This window comes from Pyxicephalus adspersus, chromosome 4 (assembly GCF_032062135.1).
Source record: "Pyxicephalus adspersus chromosome 4, UCB_Pads_2.0, whole genome shotgun sequence".
Lineage (NCBI taxonomy): Eukaryota > Metazoa > Chordata > Amphibia > Anura > Pyxicephalidae > Pyxicephalus > Pyxicephalus adspersus.
In genome coordinates, this window is record NC_092861.1 from 24,505,469 (window position 1) to 24,531,689 (window position 26,221).

Here is a 26,221-nt window from a genome sequence, read left to right on the forward strand (position 1 = left end):
ATTTACCTCTTACAAGCACATTTCAGACATTTTTGAAGGATTTGCAACACATTGGATTTGGAATACAGGTGGCTCAGTGGTTAGCACTCTGGCCTTTGGAGCGCTAGGTCCCAGGTTCAAATCTTGGCTAGGACATTATCTACATGGAGTTTGCATGATCTCCCCATGTTTGCTTGGGTTTCCTCCAGTTACTCTGGTTTCTTCCCACATTCCAAAAACATGTAGTTTGGGCAATAGGCTTCCCCTTAAATTAACCTTAAACTGTGTTAATGATATATGACTATGGTAGGGTCAGTTAGTGACATGACTATGGACTCTGTAAAGCAGTGGTCTGTGAGGAAGTTTTGGTGGTCCACAGCTCTGGCCAGTGCGCCTCCCAGTGGCATCAGGCGAAGGACCCCACTGGGGGGGGGGGTGCACCGGCCAGTGCCGTGGACCATGTCTCCCGTACAGATCTCAGGCTCAGGGCGGTGGGCGGGTTGTATCTCTGGACACCCATCACAGGCTCAGACCTGTGATGGGAGAGAGGGCAAGTTCTGGCATCATGACGTCATTTTGGGGAAGTTTCTTCCTCTTTGAGTGACAAACGGCTCCTTGCGAATGCGAGGCCGTTTAGTGGTCAATAGGTCTCAAAAGGTTGGCCACCACTGCTATAAAGCGCTGTGTAATATGTCGGCGCTATATAAATACTGGATAATAAATACTACTACTAATATTATTATGATTGTGTAATGCAGTGTTAACGTTACCTATTGCTCTTGCTAGTCGTCATTTTTTTCTTTCTTTTTACAAATAAATAAAAATGAAGTGTGAATACATCTCAAACACATCTAAAAAGCAATGCTTACCTTGAGAGAATCAGAAAGCATGTTGCCTGTTCAATGTTTCAGAATACTAATGCTATGAATGGTCATTGGCAGTACCAGAAAGCCGGATTGAGGTCTGCCCAGTGTAAATAATGCACGTTCTGATGGGTTAAGAAAAGTTTCTAATAAGATTTCGCTATTGCTGATTAAACTTATTCTGTACCTCTACATTAAAAAAGTCAATGCACTTAAGACTGTTTTAATCTTTGATGGAAGAAAGTGGGTTAAGAATTTGTTAGCTTCATATATCTGTCGGAAACATTGGATGTCTTCATGTAAAGATAGTTCAGACTGGTGGTGAGGTTGTGGTAATCGTTTTCTCACATTCCAGAGCTGCAACATCCTAAATTATTATCATTCATATTAAACAGGATTTACAGTTAGGTGCATAAATATTTGGACAGAGACAACTTTTTTTCTAACTTTGGTTCTGTACATTACCACAATTAATTTGAAATGAAACAACTCAGATGCAGTTGAACTGCAAACTTTCAGCTTTATTTCAGTTGGGTTGAACAAAAAGTAAAATGTGAGGAACTAAAGCCTTTTTTTTTTTTTTTTACACAATCACTTCATTTCAGGGGCTCAAAAGTAATTGGACAATTGACTCAAAGGCTATTTCATGGGCTGGTGTGGGCAATTCCTTCATTATATTAATATTAATTAAGCAGAAAGAAGACAATCTGTGCAAAAAACCACCATGTAATGAAATTGCATAAAATTACTATGTCCTGGTTTCACAATGATCTTTTGTTTCACAGACTGTATGGGCTCCCTTATATTCATATTCTAAATAGAATAGGTATTTGCTAAGATGAGATACAGTTACTCTCCATGACGTTTCTATGTTTTGGTCTTCAGGTTTGCTATATTAGCCAAGCAGATGTCCATAATCATCACAGAGTAATGCAAGTAGAGTGATGGGGGCAACATACAAAGCAGTGGCCTGTATCCAACCTGTGGTTGAGGCAGGTGTTTAGGTAAAGTCACAAAACACAAGGCCACTGAAGGTGCACAGGACATAAGCATAGGCCTTGATAGGCAGCAAATAAGCAAATAATAGATCCTAGAAGACAAGTTATATTATACCCAGCCAATCAATCATGTACCAGAAACAGAGAAGAACAACAATATTGGTAATTAACTTTTTCAGAATATTTTCTCATCTATTCAGCAATTTTTCTAGTCCAGCGTTTCTCAACCAGCGTTCCTTGAGTAATTTGTACCTTTCAGGTCAGTTTAAGTGACCACAATGATCTCTTTGGCTATCTGTGACATTCCTAAAACCAGCTAGTAAGAGGTATTCTGACTAACACGCTGTGAGCTGTGGATATAGTAATTATAGGCGGGGTTCCCTGAAAACATGAAAGTTATTTTAAGGGTTCCCCCATGTTAAAAAGGTCAACAAAGTCTGGTGCAGGCCAATGCTTAGAAAAAACGTACTCTGCTAGAAAGTAAGACATCAGGTCATTCATAACAGGGGGTATTGTTGGCCGTCTTTGGAACTTTTTAATCCACCTCTGCATTAGTGATAATGTAACTAAATCTAATACGGAGAACCAAAATCTGGTACAAAAGCATTGGCAAGTTAGCTTTCGAAAAACATATTTTACCATGTGGCAGATCAGGTTCAAGATACTAACATGGTTTATTAACTTTATTTGATAAGTGAGATCTTCTTAGCCTGAATGATTAAAATTGACAGCCTGCCTAATAAGGCCAAATCGGAAGAGTCAAAGTAACACACCAGATATAATGACGGCTGTATTTCAACATGCACTCAGGAAAATGCTGTGGCTGCCTCCAGATTATGAATGAGTGCATAAAACGCAGCGGGACTCTGTGCACACTAGACAAGAAGAGGGAAAAAATAGGGCACAGAACAAATAAATGGATGATGTTTATTCACAGCAGTGAGCCTCACACTAATACAGTAAACATCAAATTCAGGTCACTGTATACCCAGATGCACTCACGACTCAAAGCAGTATTTTTAATATTTCATAGCTCAGTGTTTACTGAGAAAAGACACGGCACGTCTAGCTCTATACACTGCGGATGAGCAGGAAGCTAGGAACGTATACTGGAGGTTACAGGTACTATGCATTCATATTTTATGAAAAGAACAAATAATAGGAAGAACCAAGAGTACCGGTGGGTGTATAAGGAGATAAACAAGGTTTCCTCAAGTAAGAGTGATCGAACAGGTACTTTTACTACATTCTCCTAACCAACCTTTCTCAACCTTTATACCCAGAGGAACCCTTAACATTATTTTTTGGACTCAGGTAACACTTGCTGAAAAATGTTATTGGCAGCTCTAAGAACATTGATATATTTAGTAAGTTATTGAAAGTTTTAAGGAAAACAGTATAGATGAAAAATTTTCAACATCTTGCTGCTTTATATATTCCAATAAGATATATTTAGTAATATTCAATTAATAAAACTAAAATAATGGACAGAAAAGAATCATTTTAGAATTGACCCTTTAAACTGAATGTCAGTGGAAAATTCAGCCACCAACTTTCATAGTGAGTCTAGTTCTGACATCAATCTGCCTCTGCTCATGGAACCCCTAGCAACTTCTCAAGGAACCTTGGCAGAAACAGGAGGCTCTAAACTTCAACAAATTTCAGTTAGTCTTAAGGTGAAGAAATGCTAAACACAATACTTACCCAACACACCCCAGACGTGTTAAATACTGGCTATTCTTTTCTAAAAGCACCTGAACTATGCAGCATTTGATGTACAGGTAGTCCTTGGGTAACATACTAGATAGGGACTGTAGTTTTGTTCTTAAGTTGAATTTGTATGTAAGTCAGAACAGGTATATTATTTTAAATGCAATTAGGACAGATGTTTGTCTCAACATATTATTAGGCAGTGTGGTGTGTCAGTTACTGTATAAAATCCTCACTGTGAGTTAATCACTAACAAAAAAAAAAAAAAAACTTTATGGAGTCTAGACAATTGTGTGTGTTTGGCAAAAGATTTCATCTGCAAGTCATGTGAACCGCCCCCTCCCCCCTATCAAGCCTCTGTCCTGCACATGAGGGAGCAGGGAAGCCCTGTTCATATCTAGGATACGACCGTTTGTCAGATGTCCTTAATCCGGGGACTACCTGTACTGCATAAAATAATTGTAAAAGTGTCCAATGTAGACATTAGTTTGAAGTGATGGGATAGCGGGCTTTACAAGCTGAATACAGCTCCAGTTTGCCCAAGAAATTCAAGACAATAGTTTCCCCATCACCTGGAATATAGGAGAGCATTGTCATACTTTTAAGTGCTGCTTCCGTAGGACTGCAGCTGTATATGTAGGCACACGCAGAATTAATACACGCCATACAGTCATACACGCCATTTAAAACTCTGTACTATTTTCATGTTGGACCATACATCAAATGCAGTGTGTAGTAGTATGGTCGATTTAGCTTCCAATTGGCCTTTGTATCAACATTTTATAATTGGACACCAAACCAAACTAAAAACAATTAGGAAGCCTAAATCTCATTTTAGGCAATTTATTTAACATCCACTAAAAGTAGTGCAAGGGGATGCCGAACATAGATTGGCCTTAAGGTTTAAGTAGATCCTTATATTACAATGGTTTTAAAAAGATTGTGAAGAATCTGGTGAAAAACTGAATTGTGCAGGCTGAAGGTATTATGGAGGGGGATACGTGAGAACATAAAATATAATAGGTTGTCCATTGCTTAGAAATCCAAAAAGAGAAACAGGAGCACAAATATAAAAAGAAAAATATAAGCTGACAGATCCACTGCAGAAACTCAAACTGATATCTGTAAAAACAATGCTAGCTGCATCAAGAGGAACAATAAGCTTCAGGGGATAGTGCATTTTACATAACAGGCTGTGAAAGAGTTCAGTGGGAAACCACAAATACTTACTAGAAGCTGTTTAAGTCCCAGGAATGTCTGCTCTACTGAGTTGGCGGTGAGAACCTGTCTTTTCATGGCCGCTTGTTCACCAAGAAAACGCAGCATGAGATCCCGTACTGCATCCCCCTGAAATATAAAGAGAGCAATGTTAGAAAACTAAAATCAGTGCGGTTTTATGTAATACACACAGGAGGGGACCAAAGAATTTCTTCCCAATACTGAATCAGTTTGACTAATAAAATGCAGCCAACACACAAACCGCTCATACCGATATATTTTAAGTGAAATTAATTAAATGTACGATTATTATAACTCATGTAGCAACCTGACAATCAGTCAGAGACAAAACACTTCTTGGATATGACAAAGTGAAGCATCTTATGCACATGAATATTTGTTTATGCACCTTGTTGTGTTCTCCAATAGATCTGCCTGCCTTGTCGTCATAACAAGTAAAAGGCTAAAGAGTGCTTTAAGCTTGTCAAATGCTTACTAAAGCCAACACTTTTAAAAGTTGTTTATGTGATTAACTCCAAACCAGAAAATTTAACTTTGCTTAAATCATTACCTGGCTTTAATGGAAGGTGCTATTAGACCTTTATGTAGTACAGGTTGACAATCAAAAATCTGGCAACCTCTGGTTTTGAGGTGTGCCGAATTTTCGAAAATCACGTTTTTTTTTTTTTTACTCACCTCCACACACAGACCAGCCTTCCTCTCGCAGCATTGCAGACATCTGGCACAGTTCCAGGAAAAACGCAGAAGGGTCCCAAAGTGTATTCAGTGTAGCAAGCAAGATCTGACAGCTGTTTCTGCAGAACAGCGCCCAAAACATTAGTGGCCAAACAGTGTACTGCAGTGAATTGAAAATGCGATCAGAAATTCATGCCGGGAAACTGAGGGAACTGGATTATAGATGGCCGGATTTTCTTTACAAAAAAAATTCTCACAACCTATAGCTGGGCTCCTGATCATGTGATTATGCCAACTGTATTTTGCCTACCCAGATGCATGCTGGGGGATCCATACCTGCACAGGTTGGAGGCAGTCCCACCCAGGCTCTGCTTCTCTGCATGTCTGCTATTGAAGGAGCAGACTTTTTCAGTAAAACTTGATTGAACAAGGTTAACATATAAATATGATGTGCTTGATGCAGAGCAGAAAAAGGTCTACATAAATTTGATAAATACAATTTGTGTAAAATGGCTGAATATAGACCAGTGTTCCCCCAGCCCCTTTTAGCCGGACGCACCACCCACTATTTTTTTAGTAACTGCCCAACTGTTTTTGGGTAGTTACTGAAAAGTTGGGTCACAATAAAGGGGCCACCACCCGCCTACAGCTACTTCCCACCCAGCTTAAAAACATTTGGGGCGGATACTGCATTCTAAATAATAGGATTACACAGTGTTCAACATAGGTAACTTATTTGCAGTGATTTCTGATATATATAAAATGTGTGGGGGGCAGGTTTACCCTACATTTATCCCGCCAGCCAGAAGCAACTTTTGATGCTCACCCCACAGAAGTTTTATAAAAGAATGGATTCCCAACATTTTGGTTTGTTCACCTGTGTCTGTGTAAAGAAGTCACCATACTGGAAACAGCAGATACATCTATAGAGATGTCAGGGAAAAAAATTTATATTATTTATTTATATTATAAAGAGAGGAAGGAGATCTATCTACATCCCTTGGTGATACCACAACTTCATGTCCTCATTACATTTTAGCAGACTTGGAGGTCTTTTATAATGGAAGGTCTGCCGACCCTTATACAGATATTATGTCATTCATTAAAGCATGGAGTTCTTAGATGTAGATTCTGCTATTGTTTACATGAAATATGCCAGGTAAATATTTTTGTAAATTACTATGCACTGAACTGATATCAAACAATGTTATAGGCTTTCTCAGCTATCTTTTTTTTTTAACTATAAAGCTCCTCCTTTCTATGTAATGGAGAATGGAGAGTTGACAGAATTTGCAGTCCAAATCAACACAGGGTGAGAATGGTAAGCGCCAGCAGAATAAAAGGAAGAAAGCCCAAAAGATGTTGACTAATGCAGTCAATATATCTAGGGTCTGGCAATGTATTATTTCTTTGTTTTCTGGCATAGATAAGCTTTATTTAAATATATGTGCATGCAGCAGAAATTGTATCCTAGTAAGGGGGAGCATGGGTAATTTTATAAAAATGTGATGTACAATAGTGAGCAGATCCAAACCTAGCACACATTACAACATCATACAGCTCCCATCAACAACAAGGCTCTCACAACATCTTTACATTGTACATCACATTCACAATATTGGACTTGGTAGAAGTAAAAATACAATACTGAATTTACTCTTAAAGTGGCTGTGCATTTAACATTTTGTGGTCAATAGAACTACTTATTGTGACAAAGCAAATCTGCAGACAATTGTACATTTAGCATATTAGAATAGGAAGAATGTTTCTTTCATGTGACAGTGCCTAGGCACTCTCCATCCCCGCTTCTGATTACTGGACTCCATCACCAGGGGTGGAATCTTGGAACACAAAAAGATAAAGATGTAAGCCAATACAACTCAGCAGCTTTGTTTGAAAAATCAATATTGTAATGATCCTAGCCCACGTATTAAATCAGAAATATAAAAATAAATAAATAAATAAAAAAGAGAGAAGCTGTTTGTTTTTTTGTTGTTGCGACAAATATAAATTTGTATTCCCAATTCAAATAATAACATGGTGCATATCATGAAACAGTGCAGTAAATCAAATATCAAAAGAAAGGAAACCCCAAATGAAACTATTGGGGGTTAATGTCTGTCAGGTAGACAATGGCTGCCTATATAGCTACCGTATGCAGAATACAGCGTCTCAGTCCTGACGCGTTTCGCCAATAGGCTTCTTCAGGGAATGTATTGAGATTGCAAACAGTATGTTAGGGGACAGGCATAATTCTGAGGAGTAAGAGACGAAGCTCTTGAGTGAGAAAATTCTTGTGAAGAATATAAGATATGCTACCAGAAGGGACGAGTAATGGAGTGGTGTATCCCACAGTAAACATTGACGTGTCTGTTGACAGCAATATAAATGCTATACCCCCTCCCACATACACTAAAATTTTACCTTGGTCTACATATATAGCATCTGCTGGACTGTAGAGATATTATTATCCAGTACAAAAATAGTGTAAATCAATTGGTTGAAACTGGTACAATAACACAATTTTCTTGCTTAGTTTGTATTGATGCTTTACTGTGTAATGTCGGAGAACAGAGACTCTTTTCTGATCAGTGCTGTCGAGATAAAATGGTGCATGTCCACCAATTGCTTAGCAAGAAGTATCGAAGAACAGAGGGAGAATAGGCAGGAGAGAGTTTTCTCAGATGTACTAAATACTATGAATATTGGAGCACAGAAGAGTAGTCCCCGAGTACTAAGTCAATAGAAGCCTGGATGGAGCTGACAGTTAAAGATGATCTTAGCAAAGGAATAAAAGCGGCTACCCCCTCTCCCTACTGCAAGGGTAAAAGCTTCTTTAGGTCAAAGTAAAACACAAGGACTTATACTTAATATACCCCTTCAATGCAAACTCCCTGCTGTGGGAGACCCTCAGCATTCTCCCCTACAGCGCTGTACTACTAACCCTGCATTGTATGGGATGATATCTGTGTATAGGACCACAGCACAAGTCATACTAAACAATTTCTGCCCTTCTAGTCCTGATATTTACATAACAGTTTTACTGTCCTTTTTGAATCTATGTGCAGACCATACAGCCCCTACAATACCATACCCCCGAAGAAGCCAAATGTGGTGAAACTAGACTGACACGGTCAACTTAAGGATATACGTTAGGGGTACTGTGTCTAGTAAGAATATCTAAATTCTGTGCCTATACAACAGAATTGATGATATATATACTATGAATACTGTAAATTTATGTATGAATATAAGTGTTCTCAATACAGAGTTCTCCCCAGCCCCTTTTAGCTGGGCGCACCACCCGGCAATTTTTTAGTAACCACCCAGCTGCTTCTGCGTGGTTACTGATGAGTTGGGTCACAATACAGGGCCTGCCACCTGCCTACAATTTCTTCCCACCCACCTTAAAACAAATCCTGGGCTCAACACTGCAATATATAATTAATATTTAAGTCACAAACCCCCATCTTTCTCTTCATTTCTTTATTTTACAGCTAAACTAGTTAACCTATATGCTTTCGGCCTATGATTAGACATTGCAGGAGAAGAAACAGGATGATAAAATTATCTCTCTACTCAGCCCTGTTAACATATTCCTTTTAAGGTAATGCAGGACTCTTGATTGACCCAAGACATTCCCCTGCTCTTGGTGGGTTAAAAAAAGTCAAATTCAGAAATTTTTACTGCTTGCAGAATTTCTTCATTGGCTCGCTGGAGTTCTTTTTTAACCTCAAGTCTTTGTTCACAATAGCCATGGAGTTGCAGTGAGCTTAACGTTCCCTCATGCCAGGGACCCCCTGCTTCTTGTGAGAGGCCACATGTAATTTCTCCTGGCAGGAGCTCCATAGCGAATGAATAGGGATGGCAGTACCACTTCTGCCGGCTGTCAAATCTGCTGTCACTGTATCTTTAAGAACCAGCACTGCAGTGCAAGTGTTCAAAAAGCCGGGTAGGATCGCTTTATCCCGAAGTAGAGGCTATAAATGCTAAAAGCTCAATCAACAGAAGTGCTTTGTGTCTGCCAACTCCAATTTTTTTTTTTTTTTTTACAGGAATCCACATGACTTTTACTACATTCTAATGATGGTCAGTTGGAAAAAATGCCTCCTTGGTTGCTGGCCCGGGGGAAGAATTCATTACAATAAATAAGCTCACTGGTGACACTTAAAACAACATGAACGGCACACATTGCCTAAGGAACCCCTAGCAAACTCTGGGGGACCCCTGGTTGAGAAACATTGCTGTAAATATATATTATTGCACAAAGATATTCTTAATTACCATTTGCAGACAACAGCTGGAGCTTTATAAATGTCTGAAGAGCCTGAAGAGTTATGTGAGGCCAAAACTTATTTTTAAGTGCAGGTAGGGTGGGGTTATCACTGGGGAAAACTTGCTTTCTTTATTGGTACTTATAAATATTTTCATCAAGACAGTGAGAGATTAGAAAGTAATATTTAAGTGAATTTAACACCTGAACATGGGGTGAGGGAAAAATTTCCAATAATGACACCTCTTGTAGTGATGGCTGTAACAAGGAATTATCTCTCCCCTGGGGACTTGTTTCTGCAAGACAGGAAATGAAGGGAATGCTTCCCAAGGGGTGATAGGAAGGAAATACAAAAAGAAACAGGTTCTAACCACTAATAACTATCTAAAAGCAAAGAAGAAAAGTTTTAAAATGGATATTGTACTTTTGCATTTTCATATTTTGAAACATAATGTTTATTTTACTAATAAATAATAAACAAAGATTGCTTCCATGCTGCAGTGAGCCTTATGAGCGCTGCCAGCACTCCTAGTTTCCGACTATTCCTGCAGATCCAAACATTGATGTCTCTCTGCCCCTCTAGGAGAAAAGGGGCTGTTTTGTAAGACAGTCAGCAAGTTCCAGACATGCCAAGCTTCATTCTACAGTATATAAAGTAAAAGTGAGTGGGTTGTGGTATTCCCTCAGAATCAGGGGCCACCCCCTAGGTAACAGGTGAATTAGAAAGAAAGAAGCGGAGGGTTTTTTTTTGTGTGGCCAAAAACAATAATATTTTATAATACACAAAAAATTACATAAATCACACATACATGCAATTGTACATATAGTGCAAATACTCATATATCATAGTATTATGAGGTGTGTAAACAAACAATTGATAATACAATTTCCAGTAATAAAAGTGCGCATTACAAGTAGTACAAGTAGTGATTGTTTAAACATCCAGATTATGAATGAACTACTTGTTCAGGCTGGAAATAGAACTGGTAAATTTGACTGGAGTAAAGGTAGTAAACAACAAAAGGAAGGACTCTAATCCCAACACGTTTTGCCACTTCCTCATGGGTATTAAAGAGAACAGAGGTAATGTCCTAGTGGGAACGATCCAGAAAGGAACAATATGGTTTGAAGAGAGATCAATCCAAGTGTAAAAGGATAGTGAAATTGTAGGAGATGATAAAAAGAAGTTTTAGGGTTAGGTGCCTTACCGCACTCTAAAAAAAAGAGACCATTTGTTTGGTAATGATGTTTTAGTGTTATTTTTACTTCTGTATTCCCCTTCCTTTTTTTTTTTTACTGTATTGCCCTTCCTTTTTGTTTTTTTACTGGAGAAGTTGTGGCCAGTTTGTGCGTGTTTTTTTTTTGGTACTATCTGAATTGTAATGTCTGTATTGTTGGAAAACTGAATAAAAATGTATTAAAAATAAATAAGAGACCATAGGAATTATCAGGAACACCACTGGAATGTTCCCTTTTAGAATTGGAAACTGGTATGCTGGACTAGAGTTTCATGGCATTGCTGCTGGCTGCCAGTCAAAAAAGAAAAAAATATATAAAACAACTACATCTAAGGACTGGTAAACTGTGATATAATAAATTTTCTATAGAAAGAAAAACAGGACTATTAATACGGGTGTCTGATATTTGTTAGAAAAACATAGAATAACAAACACACATGTGAGATGCCCATGTTAAAAGGCATTCCTATTTCCCAAAGTTCCCATTTAATTTAAGATTTCCAACTTCCATTCAAGTCAAAAGGAAAGACACCATTCTAGGCCACAGACAATGCCACTTTAACACCTTTACTACTTACCTGAATGTTATCAAACTTTAACCCTGGCATGGTAAGCTTCTCCTTATCGATAAACACGGGGTTATACTGCTGCATTGCTACAGAGATTAGAATGTTTCTTGTTTCCTCAGAAGGCAACCACGCATCATTCCTCCTGTCCATCTCACTCATATTTAGGGCAGTGGCAAATGGATCATCGCTTCCAGCAAACACACTCTGGATCTGTGAGAAGGGCTTTGGGGACTGAGGTATTTCCAGAGTAGCCGACGAGCCCGTTGAATCTAAAGAATTATTACCCACAAAAAAATTAACAGCAGGGAGGTTCTGAGAGCTGGCTGAATCTGGAGTTATAGGTGCTGGGCTTACTTCAGCAACAGAAGGTGCTGCATTTGGATTACTGACCGAGATAAAAGTGGAAGAGGTGGTGAAGGAATCAAAGAAGTCTGATGCAGAGGAATTGGGTCCCCCATTATCAGAAAAAAAGTTGCTTAAGCTTGGACTTGGCTGGACAACTTGTGTTTGAGTTTTTAAAGTGTTTTTAAATTCAATTCCAAAGCTTGGTGACTTAACCATTTGAGATTCAAAACCATCATGAACTAAGAAGGACTGTTGTGCATTAGCCTGGTTGAAGATGGTGCACACTGGGATGCTATCCTCAGCCTGAGAAGTTTTAATGACTGGACTAACTAACTCTTCTTTGTGTTCACTTTCTGGTGTCTGTACATTGCTAATGACCCCCTCATTCATCTCATTTGGCTGATCCAGAATTAGGGTAGATGTGTCACTCACAGGCAACTTGTCTGAAGCAGAGTTTTCAGGACTAACATCTAAATCTGAACCGTTCTTGCTATTTACACTTTGATTATATTCTTTATCTGTGTCGTGACCAATTCGTATGGTGTCACTACTCTCAATTTCATCAACAATATCCTGAAGGCATCCAAGATCTCCAGCATCATCTTCGCTGATGTTTGGGGAGTCAGAGATGATCACACTTTCCATCATCTGCTCATTGAGTTTGTCCAGCAGGTTTCCAGAATCTTCGGACAGGGTGACATTTTCTTCAGATTCAAAGGTGTCAGCATCAAGATCAATGGTCTCCTCATGAAGAAGGATTTCCTCCTGTACTTGTGGAGCTTTATCTGAAGGGAGTCTAGAAAAGTCAGCTTGAGCCATGCTGGTGGGAGATTCTTTTGTGTCATTTTCTAAGCAGTTATCTGGATTCTCCATTGTTCCTACAAAGAGAAAAGAAATTAGCATGGTGTTTGCGATTGAAGCAGGCTGTCAGGAACAGTACCATTGTTACCATTTGCTTAATAAACTAAAAGGACAGGTACAGAAAGAAAGGGGTAGAAAACAAAATGAGTCACTTGCTATCCCCAACCCTTATCTCTTCTCGCCAGAACACAAAATACTCCAAATCTGAAAAATTAATAAAGTGTAGCCACCAGGCGACCAGTCAGGGCTTTGTTATAGAAAGGGACCGGCAATGTCCTTTCTACAAAATGCATTCTTACCGGCCTGATCGCCCCTCTTGATCAGTCAAAACCAGAAACCCAGCACATACCGGCTTCCCCTGCAGTTGTCAAAAATGAATGAACTCTCGCATTCCTGGGTGGGAACTATATTATTTTGGCCCAGCCAATCAAGATGGCCAAAGATCGTAATGAGGAAAGGAAGAAGATGGCATCACTAGCAACAGAACTAGAACAGGTGAATATAAATACGGTTTAGTTCTGCTTTAAGCAGTGACTCTCAGCTGAAACATGCCTTCACCATTTACTATTTTTTTATTTTTCAGTCTATTTCAGTATATTTTTTTTTCAGTCTGAGCAAACTTTAAAATATTGCAGTACATAAAGGCCCTTGTCTTGGTACATCCAGCATAAGGTGACAACACTCTTATTCCTATCTTCTATTACTTCTCCTGCATTGACCTTGATTTAATAAAGCTCTCCAAACCTGGAAATGGTAAACTACCATGGGTGAACCTGGGTGATCCAGCAACCCAGGATTGGATCTGCAGGACTGAAAACATTTGGCAAAAAATAGTGAATGATTTAAGAAATCCATTCCAGGTTTGCTCCCAATACACTAGTGGGAATGAACCACTTACGGATTATCATCAACACAGACAGAGAGCACAGGAAGTTATCAGCTCACTGGCAGAATCAACAGGAAATTTTACATTTGTTGAACAAATGTAATAAAACTCTTTCAATCCCATATTAATGGAATGAAAGAGAGAAAATATAAGAAGAACATTGTTAGACTTTTTCATACACTTGATAGCATACGTTGGCTCTAACTGTATAACATTTATTTTTATAATTCCATTCATTTCAATATTTGTTTTTGCATTTTTTACCCCCATTTGTTGATCTCATGCAGCCAGTTTGCACACGTCATGTCTATGGTACATGTCTGCAATTATTGTAAGGCGTCTGACTGGGCAGGAATATTGACGGAAGTGGGTTCTGTCCACATAATGTGTCTGATTTATTAAAGCTCTCCAAGCCTGGGGAAGATAGACTATAATGGGAGAACCTGGGTGATCCAGCAAGGTGTGCCATAACCCAAGACAATGATAAGCGTTGGTGCTCTGGGTCATCTTTCCTTCCTAATGGCACCTCTTGGGAAAACTGCAGTGCAAGGACACACAGCTGTATCAGTGTTCTCCCCAACCCCCTTTACCTGGCACTTTTCAGCAATCACCTGGCTGTTTTGGGGTGACTACTGAAATGTTTGGTCACAATACAGGGGCAGCCACACGCCTACAGCTTCTTCCCACCCAGCTTAAACAAAATGATGTGTTGAACACTGCTGTATGTTGCTGCGTCCTGTGCTGCATGCACAACATTTCTGTACCGTGTGGAGTGCTGCACAAAAATGTAAATGCAATTTTTAAAACACAGCACACAATGAGAACAACCTGGAGCCTGAACTACAGAACCCAGATAGGTGTCCTGTAGTCCTTTCTACTTCAGGGTTTACAACGCTCCCATTCCACAAATACAGTACAATAGGTCGGTGTTGCCACCAAAGATTGGTGTCTGGATTGGATCGAATCCGGGGAATCTGGGAAGATGTAACTCCAGCACATGCAGCAGTCAGCATTTCCCGGTATCTTGGACAGGCTGCCCATGTACATGTTGATCCTGCCAGTAACACACATGCACTCAGCTCGGTATAGTTAGATAAGAAGATTACTGGCAGGCAGTAAGTATCTTCATTACAGGATGAACATCATCTATCGCTTCACAAATATACCAGGCAGGGATTTTATTATAGAATCTGCTTTAAAGGGCACCTGTCATGACAGATCTATGGCAGAAGGCATTACCATTCTCTTAGATTGTAAGCTCTTCAGGGCAGCGTCCTCTCCTCCTCCTGTGTCACTGTCTGTCATTTACAACCCCTATTTATTGTACAGCATTACTTAATATGTTGGCGCTATATACTGTTAATTAATAATTACAGACCTCCCTCCCTCTGAAAATGAACATTACCTGGCTATAATTCTGACCCTCTGATTGGAATGCTTTAAGGACTTACCTGAAACAGGTGTGCAGGTGGGTGGAGTCAAAACACCTAATCTGCATAGCAATTATAGTGAAGTGATTGGTGGGCAGAGGATCGCCATGGCAGCCAGAAACCTAGCAATATTTGTGGAAGGCGGTGAACATGGCAGCCTCCATATTTTTTTCATGACAGGGCTACTTTAAGCAAACACTTATCTTGTCAGGTTTTTCATTATAGTATCTCACAGCGTTTTACATCCCTGATACCATTATATATTATATATATTATAAATATATATATCCTGGAAGTGACTCTACGTGTCAGCATACACAGGGTCCCCGCGTCGACGGAAATTCTCTGCCCGTGGCCCCAGCTCACCTGACAGCCGGCCCCGAGGACAGCACCAGCCTGCTCACCCTCCTGTCACTTTCTGCTACTGCCGGCACTAACTGCACACGCGCGAACTCTTACCCAAGCATTCTACGCATGCGCAGCACCATGAATGAACTTTATTGACACGCGAACACTGTTGACAAACAGGAAGAAGAGTGTGTACGGAAGCTGAGAGGAGACACAACACTGCAGTGAATATTAGGAGCAGGATTCGAATATTAGGAGCAGGAGGTGCTGCACTGACAGTTGGAAGGTGCTATGGAGGATGACGCCCCAGTAATCTACGGCCTGGAGTTTCAGGTGTGTGACTTCATCTGCTTCTCTATCATACCTGACAGATCGGGCCTATGTTCTCTAATGAATGGGACTACAGGTCCCAGCAATGCACATATTGTAGGAGCTTTACATGGCAAATAGTTTTATTTCAGCACCTCCAGGTACCCTGACTATGACGAGCAGAAATACAGATATTAGGTACACGTGAGTTATAAATGGACATTCCCCCATGTTTTATCTCCTTAATAACCCTCCAAGCACAGAACTCATATTATCATACCCGAAATGTGCTCAGCCTATCATTTTGTGGGCTGACAACACATAGCTCCCTGTGTATAAAGCAGTGAATCGGACATTCACTGGGGGGAATCAATTACTGCCATTGAAACACATGGATTTGGAAGATTCCCACCAGGGAATGACTGAAGGAATGTCAGATTCCTACCAGGGATTGTCAGTTTTTTACCAGTGAATGTCAGATTCCCAGTTCTCGATAGTGTTTTTAATGGGCTGAGTGGTGTCAGCCCTGCCCAGTTGACTTTTGTTAAACTGCTCAGCCACTCCCCCTAGGGGACAAATTGTAGCTGAAGTTTAGAAGTGGAATGATAAATAATTTGGGATGAGACAGAGAGCACAGTGATATATGAATGTCATGGTCATGTGATATGCCAGTGCTGGGCCATCTCTCCTGCTAGGTGTCTGCCTGTTTGATGTGGAAGCTTCCTATTGGATGTGTTTCTATGTCAATTGGTCAGTGAGTGCACATAACATTGGAGGATCAGCCATCTGTTGGGAAGAAAGTGGTGTGTTCAAAAAACATGAATGGCTGAGTTAGGCTCTACCCCCTTTACATCACATGACAGTACTTCAGCTTAATGATTGGCTGCCAGACCAACTTGATCATATCCCTATTCCCAGTTCATGATTGGATGATGAATGAGCATCGGCAGACTGATTATTATTATTAAACAGTTTATTCATATTGCGCCAACATTTTACACAGCGCTGTACATTAAATAGTGGTTGCAAATGACAGACTAATACAGACAGTGCCAGAAGAAGGGAAGGACCATCCCCCGAGGAGCTTACAATCTAAGAGATTTGATCTCTGCTCTCTGGATCCTTGTTAGCACATGTAGAACACCTGATTGGCTGACCTCTGCTTTACAGGGGTTCCCAAAAATCATACCCAGATATATTCTGGTATTTGGTCTCCTTGCATTTTAAAATATATTTAATGTACAGCGCTGCGTAATATGTTGGCGCTATATAAATCTTAGTAATAATAATTTATTAATTTTAACTGTGTTCATTGGAATATCCTCCATCTTCCTGGGGTTCAGTTTTGCACCTGTGTACCTGTAGGACCCTTTTGCCCTGGCTGGTGCGGATTGCATGGGATGTTTATGGCCCTGTGCTTTGATTGGTACTCAGTACTTTGCTTTATATGGATCCGGAAGCGGATAGAGCCATAGAGGCTGCCATTGCTGAATTGTATTTTGGCCTCGATTAGAAACCCTGTGTTTTTTTTTTCTTACTTTTAGCATCTGCCAAGTCAATGATTCTGAGTATTGGAGTCATTTTTTAGAAGTAAGGCTAGGTACACACGTCAGATGATTCTCGTCTGATTATCACCTCAGGGCTGGTATCGGATGAGAATCTGGTGTGTGTACAGCGTTCATCCCATGACCTGGGAGATCCACAAGTGATGAAGACCGTAATGCAAGGGAAGTAGAGAGAGAGAGAGAGCAGTGGGGTGCCGCTATGTCTGTCCCCCCTCCTCTCCATAGTGTAGGACAGTGTTGTATGTACAGTGCTCGTTCAGTATTTTGTTGTTGGAAATGATTTTGAAAGATTATTCCAACAACAAAAATCTAACTTGTGTACGTGTTAAATCTCTGTCAATGGAAACAATCTTCAGGGCAGGGTCCTCTTTCTCCTGTGTCACTGTCAGTGTCTGTCAGCCTCATTTGCAACCCCTATTTAATGTACAGCGCTGTGTAATATGTTGGTGCTATTTAAATCTTTTAAGGATTTTTCTACAAGTAACATGTTGTGTAATTTAATGGGCTGCCTAATACATTGAAACACACCTAAAGCAGGGAAAGAACATTTTTTAAATGTAGTTTACTACTATGCAGGGTAATGTGCAATAGTGCACTGTTCCTTGATAATGCATTGTGGTGTAATTCGGAATAAATAGCAACACATCATACCGACCTGTGCTATCATGTATTCCAGTGATGTGCAAGTTACTGCACTGCTATTATTATTACTATTAGTATTATTAATAAACAGGAATTATATAGCTCCAACATATTACGCAGTGCTGTACATTAAATAGGGGTAGCAAATGACAGACAGATACAGACAGTGACACAGGAGGAGAGGACCCTGCCCAGAAGAGCTTACAATCTAGGAGGTGGGGGAATTAACACACCATAGGAGGGGAGATATGTAGTGGTGGGAAGTAGTGAGGGTTTTAAGAGACAGAAGAAGATGGGTAGGCAAGTCTGAAAAGGTGTGTTTTGAGTGCTCTTTTAAATAAGCAGAAGGTAGGGGCAAACCAAAAAGAACAAGGAAGACCGTTCCAGAGAGTTGGGGCAGCTCTAGAAAAGTCTTGGAGCCGTGCATGTTATGAGGTTATGAGTGAGGAATTCATTAGGAGGTCATTGGAGGAGCGGAGAGAGTGGCTAGTGGAGTATTTTTTTTTTACCAGGCCAGAAATGTAAGTGGGGCAATTACTGTGGAGGGATTTGAAGGCAAAGCACAGGAATTGAATTTGATTCTAAGGTGAAATGGAAGCCAATGTAGAGATCTGCAAGGAGATGCAGCAGAAGAGGAGCGATGGGACGGATGGATGAGTCTTACTGGAGTGCTACAATGTAAATAGAGCCTAGGTCTCAACTAACCCCTAAAACAGTCTAATACAGCCAAACCAAAATATTTTATTATCACAATATTAGAAGTGCTGATAATGCTGTCCCTGTGATTTTGATCCTCAACAAAAAAATGAACACCTGGAAAAATTGACATGTTATCAAGGATCAAAACCAGAGCAAATGGGTAAAGACTCCAATCATCGGATCTAGGATGTGGGAATCCCTATGGTTGTGATATAAAAATAGATTTCCTGGGTTTTATAGTTATTGGGTACATTTTCTAGACTTAAAGAAACATTCAATATAAAGAAATATGTTTTCTTGACTCTTTCAAACTTATATGGAACAGCACAAAGTCCGGTGTTCTCCACCACTTGGCACTTTTCAGTAATCACTCGGCTGTTTTTGGGTGGTTATTGAAAAGTTGGGTCACAATGCAGGGCTCACCACCTGCCTACAGCTTCTTCCCACCTAGCCTAAATAAGTCCTATGTATTGGTTTGCTTTAAATTTATTTTGTACTTGCTGTGAGTTTTACACTGTAGATCTCATAATATAGAATGATTGCTAGCCCCCAATGTTAATGAGTGACAATATATACAGCCCGGGGTATTTCAATATCTCCATCACAGTCATATAAATGGCACAGGGACTTAAAATGTGGAAAAAGGTATTGCACCACAAAGCACACAAACATTGCATCGGAGGACAGCAACTTTCAGATTTTATTTTCTATGAAATCCGCAATCAGTCTGCACCACTCGTTTTATCATTCTTAAGCTTTTTTTCTTTTTTCCTGTTTGGGTACAAAGTTACAGTTAGACAAGCATCTCATCCAAATGGAAGTCCCAAGGAAAGGGGTCAAGTGGGAATCGTCTGTTAACAAATCATAAAACAATGATATTACATGTCCAAAAAGAGAAGAGACATACATTCAGGAACATAGAACTTGTCTGAACGTTATTTTCATGTATGCCAAGGAATCGTGCGTGGAAGCAATGGGCTCATGTCTAATATTGATCTGTTCCCCATTACTGACATACCACATAAAGTCAGCATGGCATTGCCTATCCTGGTACACAAATGGGGCTTTGCTGCCTCCTATCCAGGGTTGTGCAGTCAGATTATTGCCAATCCTGACTCCAGGTAGGCAATAATTGCTTCCAAATCCATAGAACAGATCCATAGTGAATTAAGTAGAAGTATAAAGAAATACTAATAGCACCCAAAGGAGAAAGGGGCTGTCATACTTGGCTGAAAATCAGCAAAACTGCAAATTAGGGAACTGTGTATTAATTTTATAATATACTTTTAATAATAAATTACACAACATAATTGAGGATTGTGTTATTGGGAACTATCCATACTGATGCCACATTCCTTAAATAATTAGGTAAAGAGAGAAAGTATACAAAAGTGGGACATCATATACAGGTAGTCCCTGGGTTACATAGAGATAGGGACTGTAGGTTTGCTCCTAAATTGAATTTGTATGTAAGTCAGAACAGGTACATTATTTTATTAAATGCAGTTAGGACAGATGTTTGTCTCACATGGAGCCTAGACATTCATTTACCTCTGGAGCAAGCTGTGCTTTGATATGCAAAAAGAAACAACTGCAGAATTTGTCTCGATCATTAAAAAGTTACAAGACGCTGCAGAAGGAGCTCACCCCCTAAAATCACCCACAACCTCAGCTGTGTTTAGCAACAGATTTGTTCTGCAAGTCATGCAAACCGCCCCCTTTCCCCTTCAAGTTTGTTCTACACACGAGTGAGCGGGGCAGCACCTGTTCATATCTAGGAGGCGTCTGTATGTTGGATGTCCTTAACCCGGGGACTACCAGTAGTCAATCCTAAATTCAAATCTATAATGCCAGCAAACTTTATTATTGTACATTAAAGGCAACAATTTACCATATTAAAATAACATATGATCTCAAGCAAGATGTTGACCCGACACTTTTGGCAGAATAGAATATCTGCTTTAACGGGTATATTTTGAGATCTACAAAACATATAAAAATATTCAATTTATAATAATTAAGTTTTATTAATAGTCTAAACAAATTTTAGCAAACGGTAAAAATGATGAAAATCATAGCAAATAGAACAAAATATTCTTAAAATATAAAAATGTAAATAATACAAATGCATCAATTTTACATAATGGGTACATTATCAACATAAGCATGTTCAAATACAGAAATAAAGTAAAAGTAAGGAGGTATGTAAAACAGATTCTACAGCAAGCAGCACATTACTAAAGTCACCATATCTATTTTAACTAGCATTCCGAGGCAGCAGTGTCTGAGATCTCACACTGCAGATATACAGCTAGAAGCCTGTAGGTAGAGAAGTGTGTGGGTACCCTCGCATACCAGGCAGCACATTACTTTACATGTAGAATCAATAGAGTAGAGTAGAGGCTTTTACAGGCACGTATCCACTGTACAAAAGAAACAAATGTATTTATTCAATACTTATAGTAACTAAAAACTAAACGTAGTGCTACTGCACTCAAACCTAGTTAACACAGTCCTACTATGCTGAAAATTAGTGTCAAACTGATAAACAGTAATTTAAATAAAAGAAGTCACCAAAAAGAGTCTCAGTACCCAACGCGTTTCGCTCCAAAGGGCTTCCTCGGGGCACTTTGGAGACCAATGATTGGTGTATGCTGAAGGTAAGTTTCTAAAATACTCAGTGAATGACAGTGGTTGAGATACCCATGGTACTACATGTAGACCTTACTGACTGGAAAATGTTAGTATTATTCAAACTGAATGTTAGTCCCTAAAATTCTTGAAAACGGTGGAAGATGGTTAATAAAAGCGCCAGAGTGATTCCTGTGCTGGTAGTTATCCAATGCGAGTGTGTCCCAAATACACCCTTAGTCTATCACATGGAAGTATGATGCTCTCCTTGGAGTATACTCCTAGTTGAACCGGAAAATTTTCTTGTCAACTGTAGTGTTTTCCGTATATTGCTATAGGGATGGTAAGACGTCTTCTATTAATGAATTCAGCTCTTGTGATTCCAAATAAAAGGTTTAGCTCTGTTGAATCATTGAATGGATATGTTGATTTATGGGCAGTGTTTAGGTTGGAGTGTAGTAGAAAGGGCAGTTTGGCAGCGGCCAGTCAGAAAGAGGAATTTTTAGGCCAGGCACACCATGGAGAATCCTCTCTTTTCTCTCAGCACAATACTTTGATATGTATACTTTAAAGACAGAAAAGTGATTCTTATACATAATTACATTTCTAATTTTGAGTTTAGTTTCTCTTTAATTTAAAGTGGAACTTCCTGGTAGTTCCAGAGTTTGCTCACCCCCTTGATTTTTATTGGCCAGTAAGGCAGCCTATCTTAATGATGTGTCAATAGAAATGTGGGCAAACTGCAACTTTACCTATAAACAGTAAAGCTTTACCCAATTAGAACTTACCAGTTTTCAGACATGGCAGGTGGCACTGGCGGCTCCAGGTACCAGCACTTCTAAAAACTTCTTGGTACATTGTGTAAAAGTACTTCAGTATTTTCCTCGGAATTTGTTTTCAAACTGGGTGGGAATAGGCTGCAGGGAGATGGTGGCCCCTGTAATGTGATCCAACTTATCAGTAACCATCCTGGTACTGAAAAGTGAGGTGCGCTCAGTGCCAGGAGAACGCTGTACTTGTTAGGGCACTTAAGACCTGTGGTGTAAAACTGTGCAGTTTTCTGCTCCCAAGCAAATGTTGCTGTTGTAGAGGCAATAAAGCACTGCAGGCGACACATTTGCACATGACTTCGGCGGTGGCTTTGACGCAAATCTTTAAACATCGATTTTGGCGGTGCAGTTATGTTGAGCCCATGGCAGATTGTTGCAGTGTTCCGCAGGTCTGAAATGGCCCTTCATGTTTGAATATTTTAACTGAAAATTTTTTTATAAAAATTGTGTTTGGTGTCCTTGTTTCTTTGTATGGTGCGTACAATATCTGTACACCACACTAATGTCTGAAGTTATAGTCATTATACCAGGGGTTCTCTAAAACCTGAAAGTTATTTTAAGGAATCCCCCTTCAAACAAAGTTTGAAATGCTGTCTTCTTTGCCTTTTACTGGTTGTAAGTCTACCAGACATGTCTGTCTAGGACAAAACTGTGTGAATGTCACCTCTAGAATTGAAAATGCACGATGGCAGTAAAATTTATACCTGATGTTTGACGACATTGTAATATATATATAAAAACGTTCAAATAAACATTCAACAGCAGGTGAATTTATCTAAGGTCAGCATTGCTATCATACGTGCCGACTACTTCTGTGCTACTTCTTAAATGGTAGCAGGTCAAGGTGTTCTCATGATATACAGACACTGTATCTGGAATCCATCGTTTTTTTATGAAGCTAGTGGGCATGATTTATTAAAGCTCTCCAAGGCACTTTCATCAGTGAACCTGGGTGATCCAGAAAACCTTTAATGAATCTGGTCCTGGATTGAAAACATTTGCTAACAAATGATGGGATTTGTTTTGGAAAAGTAAATTGTCACCGCATTCACTGCAGGGGGATACTTCCCTTTTAAAGAGAACAGCATAAACCACTTTATTACTTTAAAGTTCCACTTTTAGAAATTCACAGTCAGACAGGTCATTATTGCAGAAAGGGACAGGCAATGTCCCTTGTGCAATAATCCCTCTTACCTGTCTGAGTGCTCTTGATATTTATAATAAAAGCAGAGCTGGGTATGCGCAGCTTAGATTTGATGGCCAGGATACCCAGCAATCCCAGCTTCTCTTGCTATCTATGTCATCCTGGCTTGGCCAATCAAGATGGCCCAAGATAATCTCCAGAAAGACAAGAAGGGAGAAGATGGAGGAACCCTCAGTGGAACAGGGACAGGCGAGTATTACGGGTTTAGTTACTCTTAAGTAAATAAACCCTAATGATTCTGCAATAAATGTATTATTTTTATTATTATCCAGTATTTATATAGCGCCGACATATTACGCAGTGCTGTAGTCCATAGACATGTCACCAGCTGTCCCTCAAAGGCGCTGACAATCTAATGTCCTACCATAGTCATATGCCACAGTCTAGGGTTAGGTTTGGGAGGAAGCCAATTAATCTAACTGCATGTTTTTGCGATGTGGGAGGAAACTGGAGTACCCAGAGGAAACAAACGCATACACGGGGAGAACCTGCAAACTCCATGCAAATAATGTCCTGGCTGAGATTCTAACCTGGGACCTCTAGAGTTGCAAAGGCCCGAAGTACTAACCTCTAAACCACTATACTTCTTTATGATTTCTCTTTACAACCCAATGACTGCTGATAAATCCATTAGAAATATGAAACAGCGATGCAAACATGTTTCATCAAAAAATGAAATTCTTCAAGTTAAGTGAATTAGAATATGGGATTACTGAACATGTGCCACTGCTTAAAGCATGTGAAGGCTTCCTTTATAACAGCCGGCTGTGATATCCAGATGCCACCCCAGCCTTTCTCTGCCACCTAATACCAATATGGTCATCCGCAGGCAAAATATAACAGACAATTCCTTCTGCTTTTTTGAGTTATTTGTTTGCATCATTTAACAGATTCTATTTTTTTTCTTCTCATTTTGCTGTGACCTTGGGAACAAAGACTGGAAACCTATGGCGCCGTATGCCGAACGTGGCCCTTGACAGTGAATTTTCTTTGTCTTCCGAGCAGAGACGGCTTTCATCCTGTGCTTGTCACATTACTCTCCTGGTGCCTTAACGGTGCTAATTAACTGCAGATTATGAGACATGCTTGTTAGGAGTCTCGCTATATCAAAATACGCAGCTCAGAATGTGGATCAGCTGCTTTCTGAGCAATTATTTTCCCTGCCCCCATGTTGGGAAAGCTAAATTATTTCAGGTGGTTTATTAGCATCTTCATTTTTACCTGTGAGATTAATTCTATAACACCTAGGGTGTCATTTTATCAGTCCCACAACCAAGTCTGTAATAAAATACTGTGATACACAACATTATTTGAATGCTGTGTCAGAGTTGTAAAGACGCCAGACAAGCTCTGTGTTCTTGAATCCGTGTTTTTTTTCATCGACGTGTAATATCATTGTTTTTAATATCTTGTTTACTGACGATTCCCACTTGACCTGTTTCTTTGGGACTTCCATTTGGATGAGACGCTTGTTTAGTAAAGTATAACTTTTCACCCAAGAAAAAAAACTTGAGGATGATAAAACGTCTGAGCAGCGCTGACTAATTGCCCATTTCATCTTCTCTTTGGAAAAATAAAATCTGAGACTTTCTGTCCTCCGATGCAACACTTGTGTGCTTTGTGGTGCAATAACTTAGCCACATTTCAAGTCCCTGTGCCTTTTATATGATTGTGATGGAGAGGTTTAAATACCCCGGGCTGTATATATTGTCACTCATTTTAAAGCAGTCAGGTGCCACAGTAACTTTTGTTTACTCCTTAGAAGTATGCAAGAAAAAGAGAAGAAATGTTTTATTTGACAAGTATAAGCAATGAACACATTCTAAAGTTGTTTTCAAAGAATACAATGCATGTCTTTGTAAACCATTTGCATTGTTGTATACAGACAGGCTAAAATTGGAACAGTGTTCTCCTCAGCCCCTTTTACCTGGGCTCACCACCTGGCACTTTTCACTAACCTCCTTGCAGTTTTTGGGTGGTTACTGAAGAGTTGGGTCACAATACAGGGGCTGACACCCACCTACAATCTCTTCCCACCTGGCTTAAAAAAAATTCTGGGTTGAACAGGAGCAGGCTGAGAGTGGGAATGGCTGCATTGGGTTCTGATGTTGTAAAGAAACAGGACAAGTTTGGCTGACGCAATTTTTGGTGGTTCTAGAGCTGTAAGCTCAGTGTTGGGGTAATACAGAGATTAATTCGCATTGTTGCACCAGAAACGGTGATCACATTAGGACTTGCTAACAGGATTGCAGACACCTTTCTGTAGAGTATTGAGACAGGTTTACTGTGCTTTTGCTATAACAATGTATTTTCTGGGTACAACTGTAGTGTATTATAGGAGGGTATAGAGGGCTTACAACTTGCTGACCACCACCTCCCATATGTTCCTTACATTGAAAGGAACAAAAGTGGATGCAGTGGTAAAGCCGGGTGGGATGAAGCTGTAGGTGGGTGGTGGCCCCTGTATTGTTACCTAACTCTTCAGTTACCACCCAAAACCAGCCGGGTGGTGCCCCCAGCTAAAAGGGACTGGGTAGAACACTGGGCTGCACCAGCAGTTGTTCTCCATTACACTTTTCCATAACAATGCATGCACTCCAGTGTTCTCCCCAGACCCTTTTAGCTGGGTGCACCACCCGGCACTTTTCGGCAACCACCTGGCTGTGTTTGGGTGGTTAGGTGATGAGTTGGATCACAATTCAGGGACTTCCACCCACCTAGAATTTCTTCCTACCCAGCTTACAAACATTTCTGGGTTGAGCACTGCACTCATCTGTGTGAATAAAACTCTTGTTTTATATAGAAAAGCGAGGGGATAAAACTTAAAACGCTTGTAATTTTGCCAGCTGTCCATTGAGGAGATTTCCCTTCATTCCTTCTTCTTGTCCTGGAGACACAATAGGGAATACAATGCTCTCCCCAGAAAT

At 39.9% G+C, this 26,221-nt stretch overlaps 2 protein-coding genes across 2 annotated transcripts in view; one reads left to right on the forward strand and one right to left on the reverse strand.

Moving 5' to 3' along the window:
- Nucleotides 1-15,517, reverse strand: part of TRAPPC12 (trafficking protein particle complex subunit 12) — a 73,058-nt gene extending 57,541 nt beyond the window's left edge. The window contains exons 1-3 of the mRNA XM_072407570.1: nucleotides 15,433-15,517; nucleotides 11,554-12,767; nucleotides 4,781-4,897 (exon numbers count right to left, since the gene is read on the reverse strand). Coding sequence (XP_072263671.1) covers nucleotides 4,781-4,897; nucleotides 11,554-12,762 — 1,326 coding nt within the window. The 5' untranslated portion in view covers nucleotides 12,763-12,767; nucleotides 15,433-15,517. The remainder of the gene's footprint in view (nucleotides 1-4,780; nucleotides 4,898-11,553; nucleotides 12,768-15,432) is intronic.
- A 71-nt stretch (nucleotides 15,518-15,588) lies between these two features.
- LOC140328186 (EARP-interacting protein homolog) overlaps nucleotides 15,589-26,221 on the forward strand; it is a 53,352-nt gene continuing 42,719 nt past the window's right edge. The window contains exon 1 of the mRNA XM_072407572.1: nucleotides 15,589-15,747. Within this exon, the coding sequence (XP_072263673.1) occupies nucleotides 15,706-15,747 (42 nt within the window). The 5' untranslated portion in view covers nucleotides 15,589-15,705. The remainder of the gene's footprint in view (nucleotides 15,748-26,221) is intronic.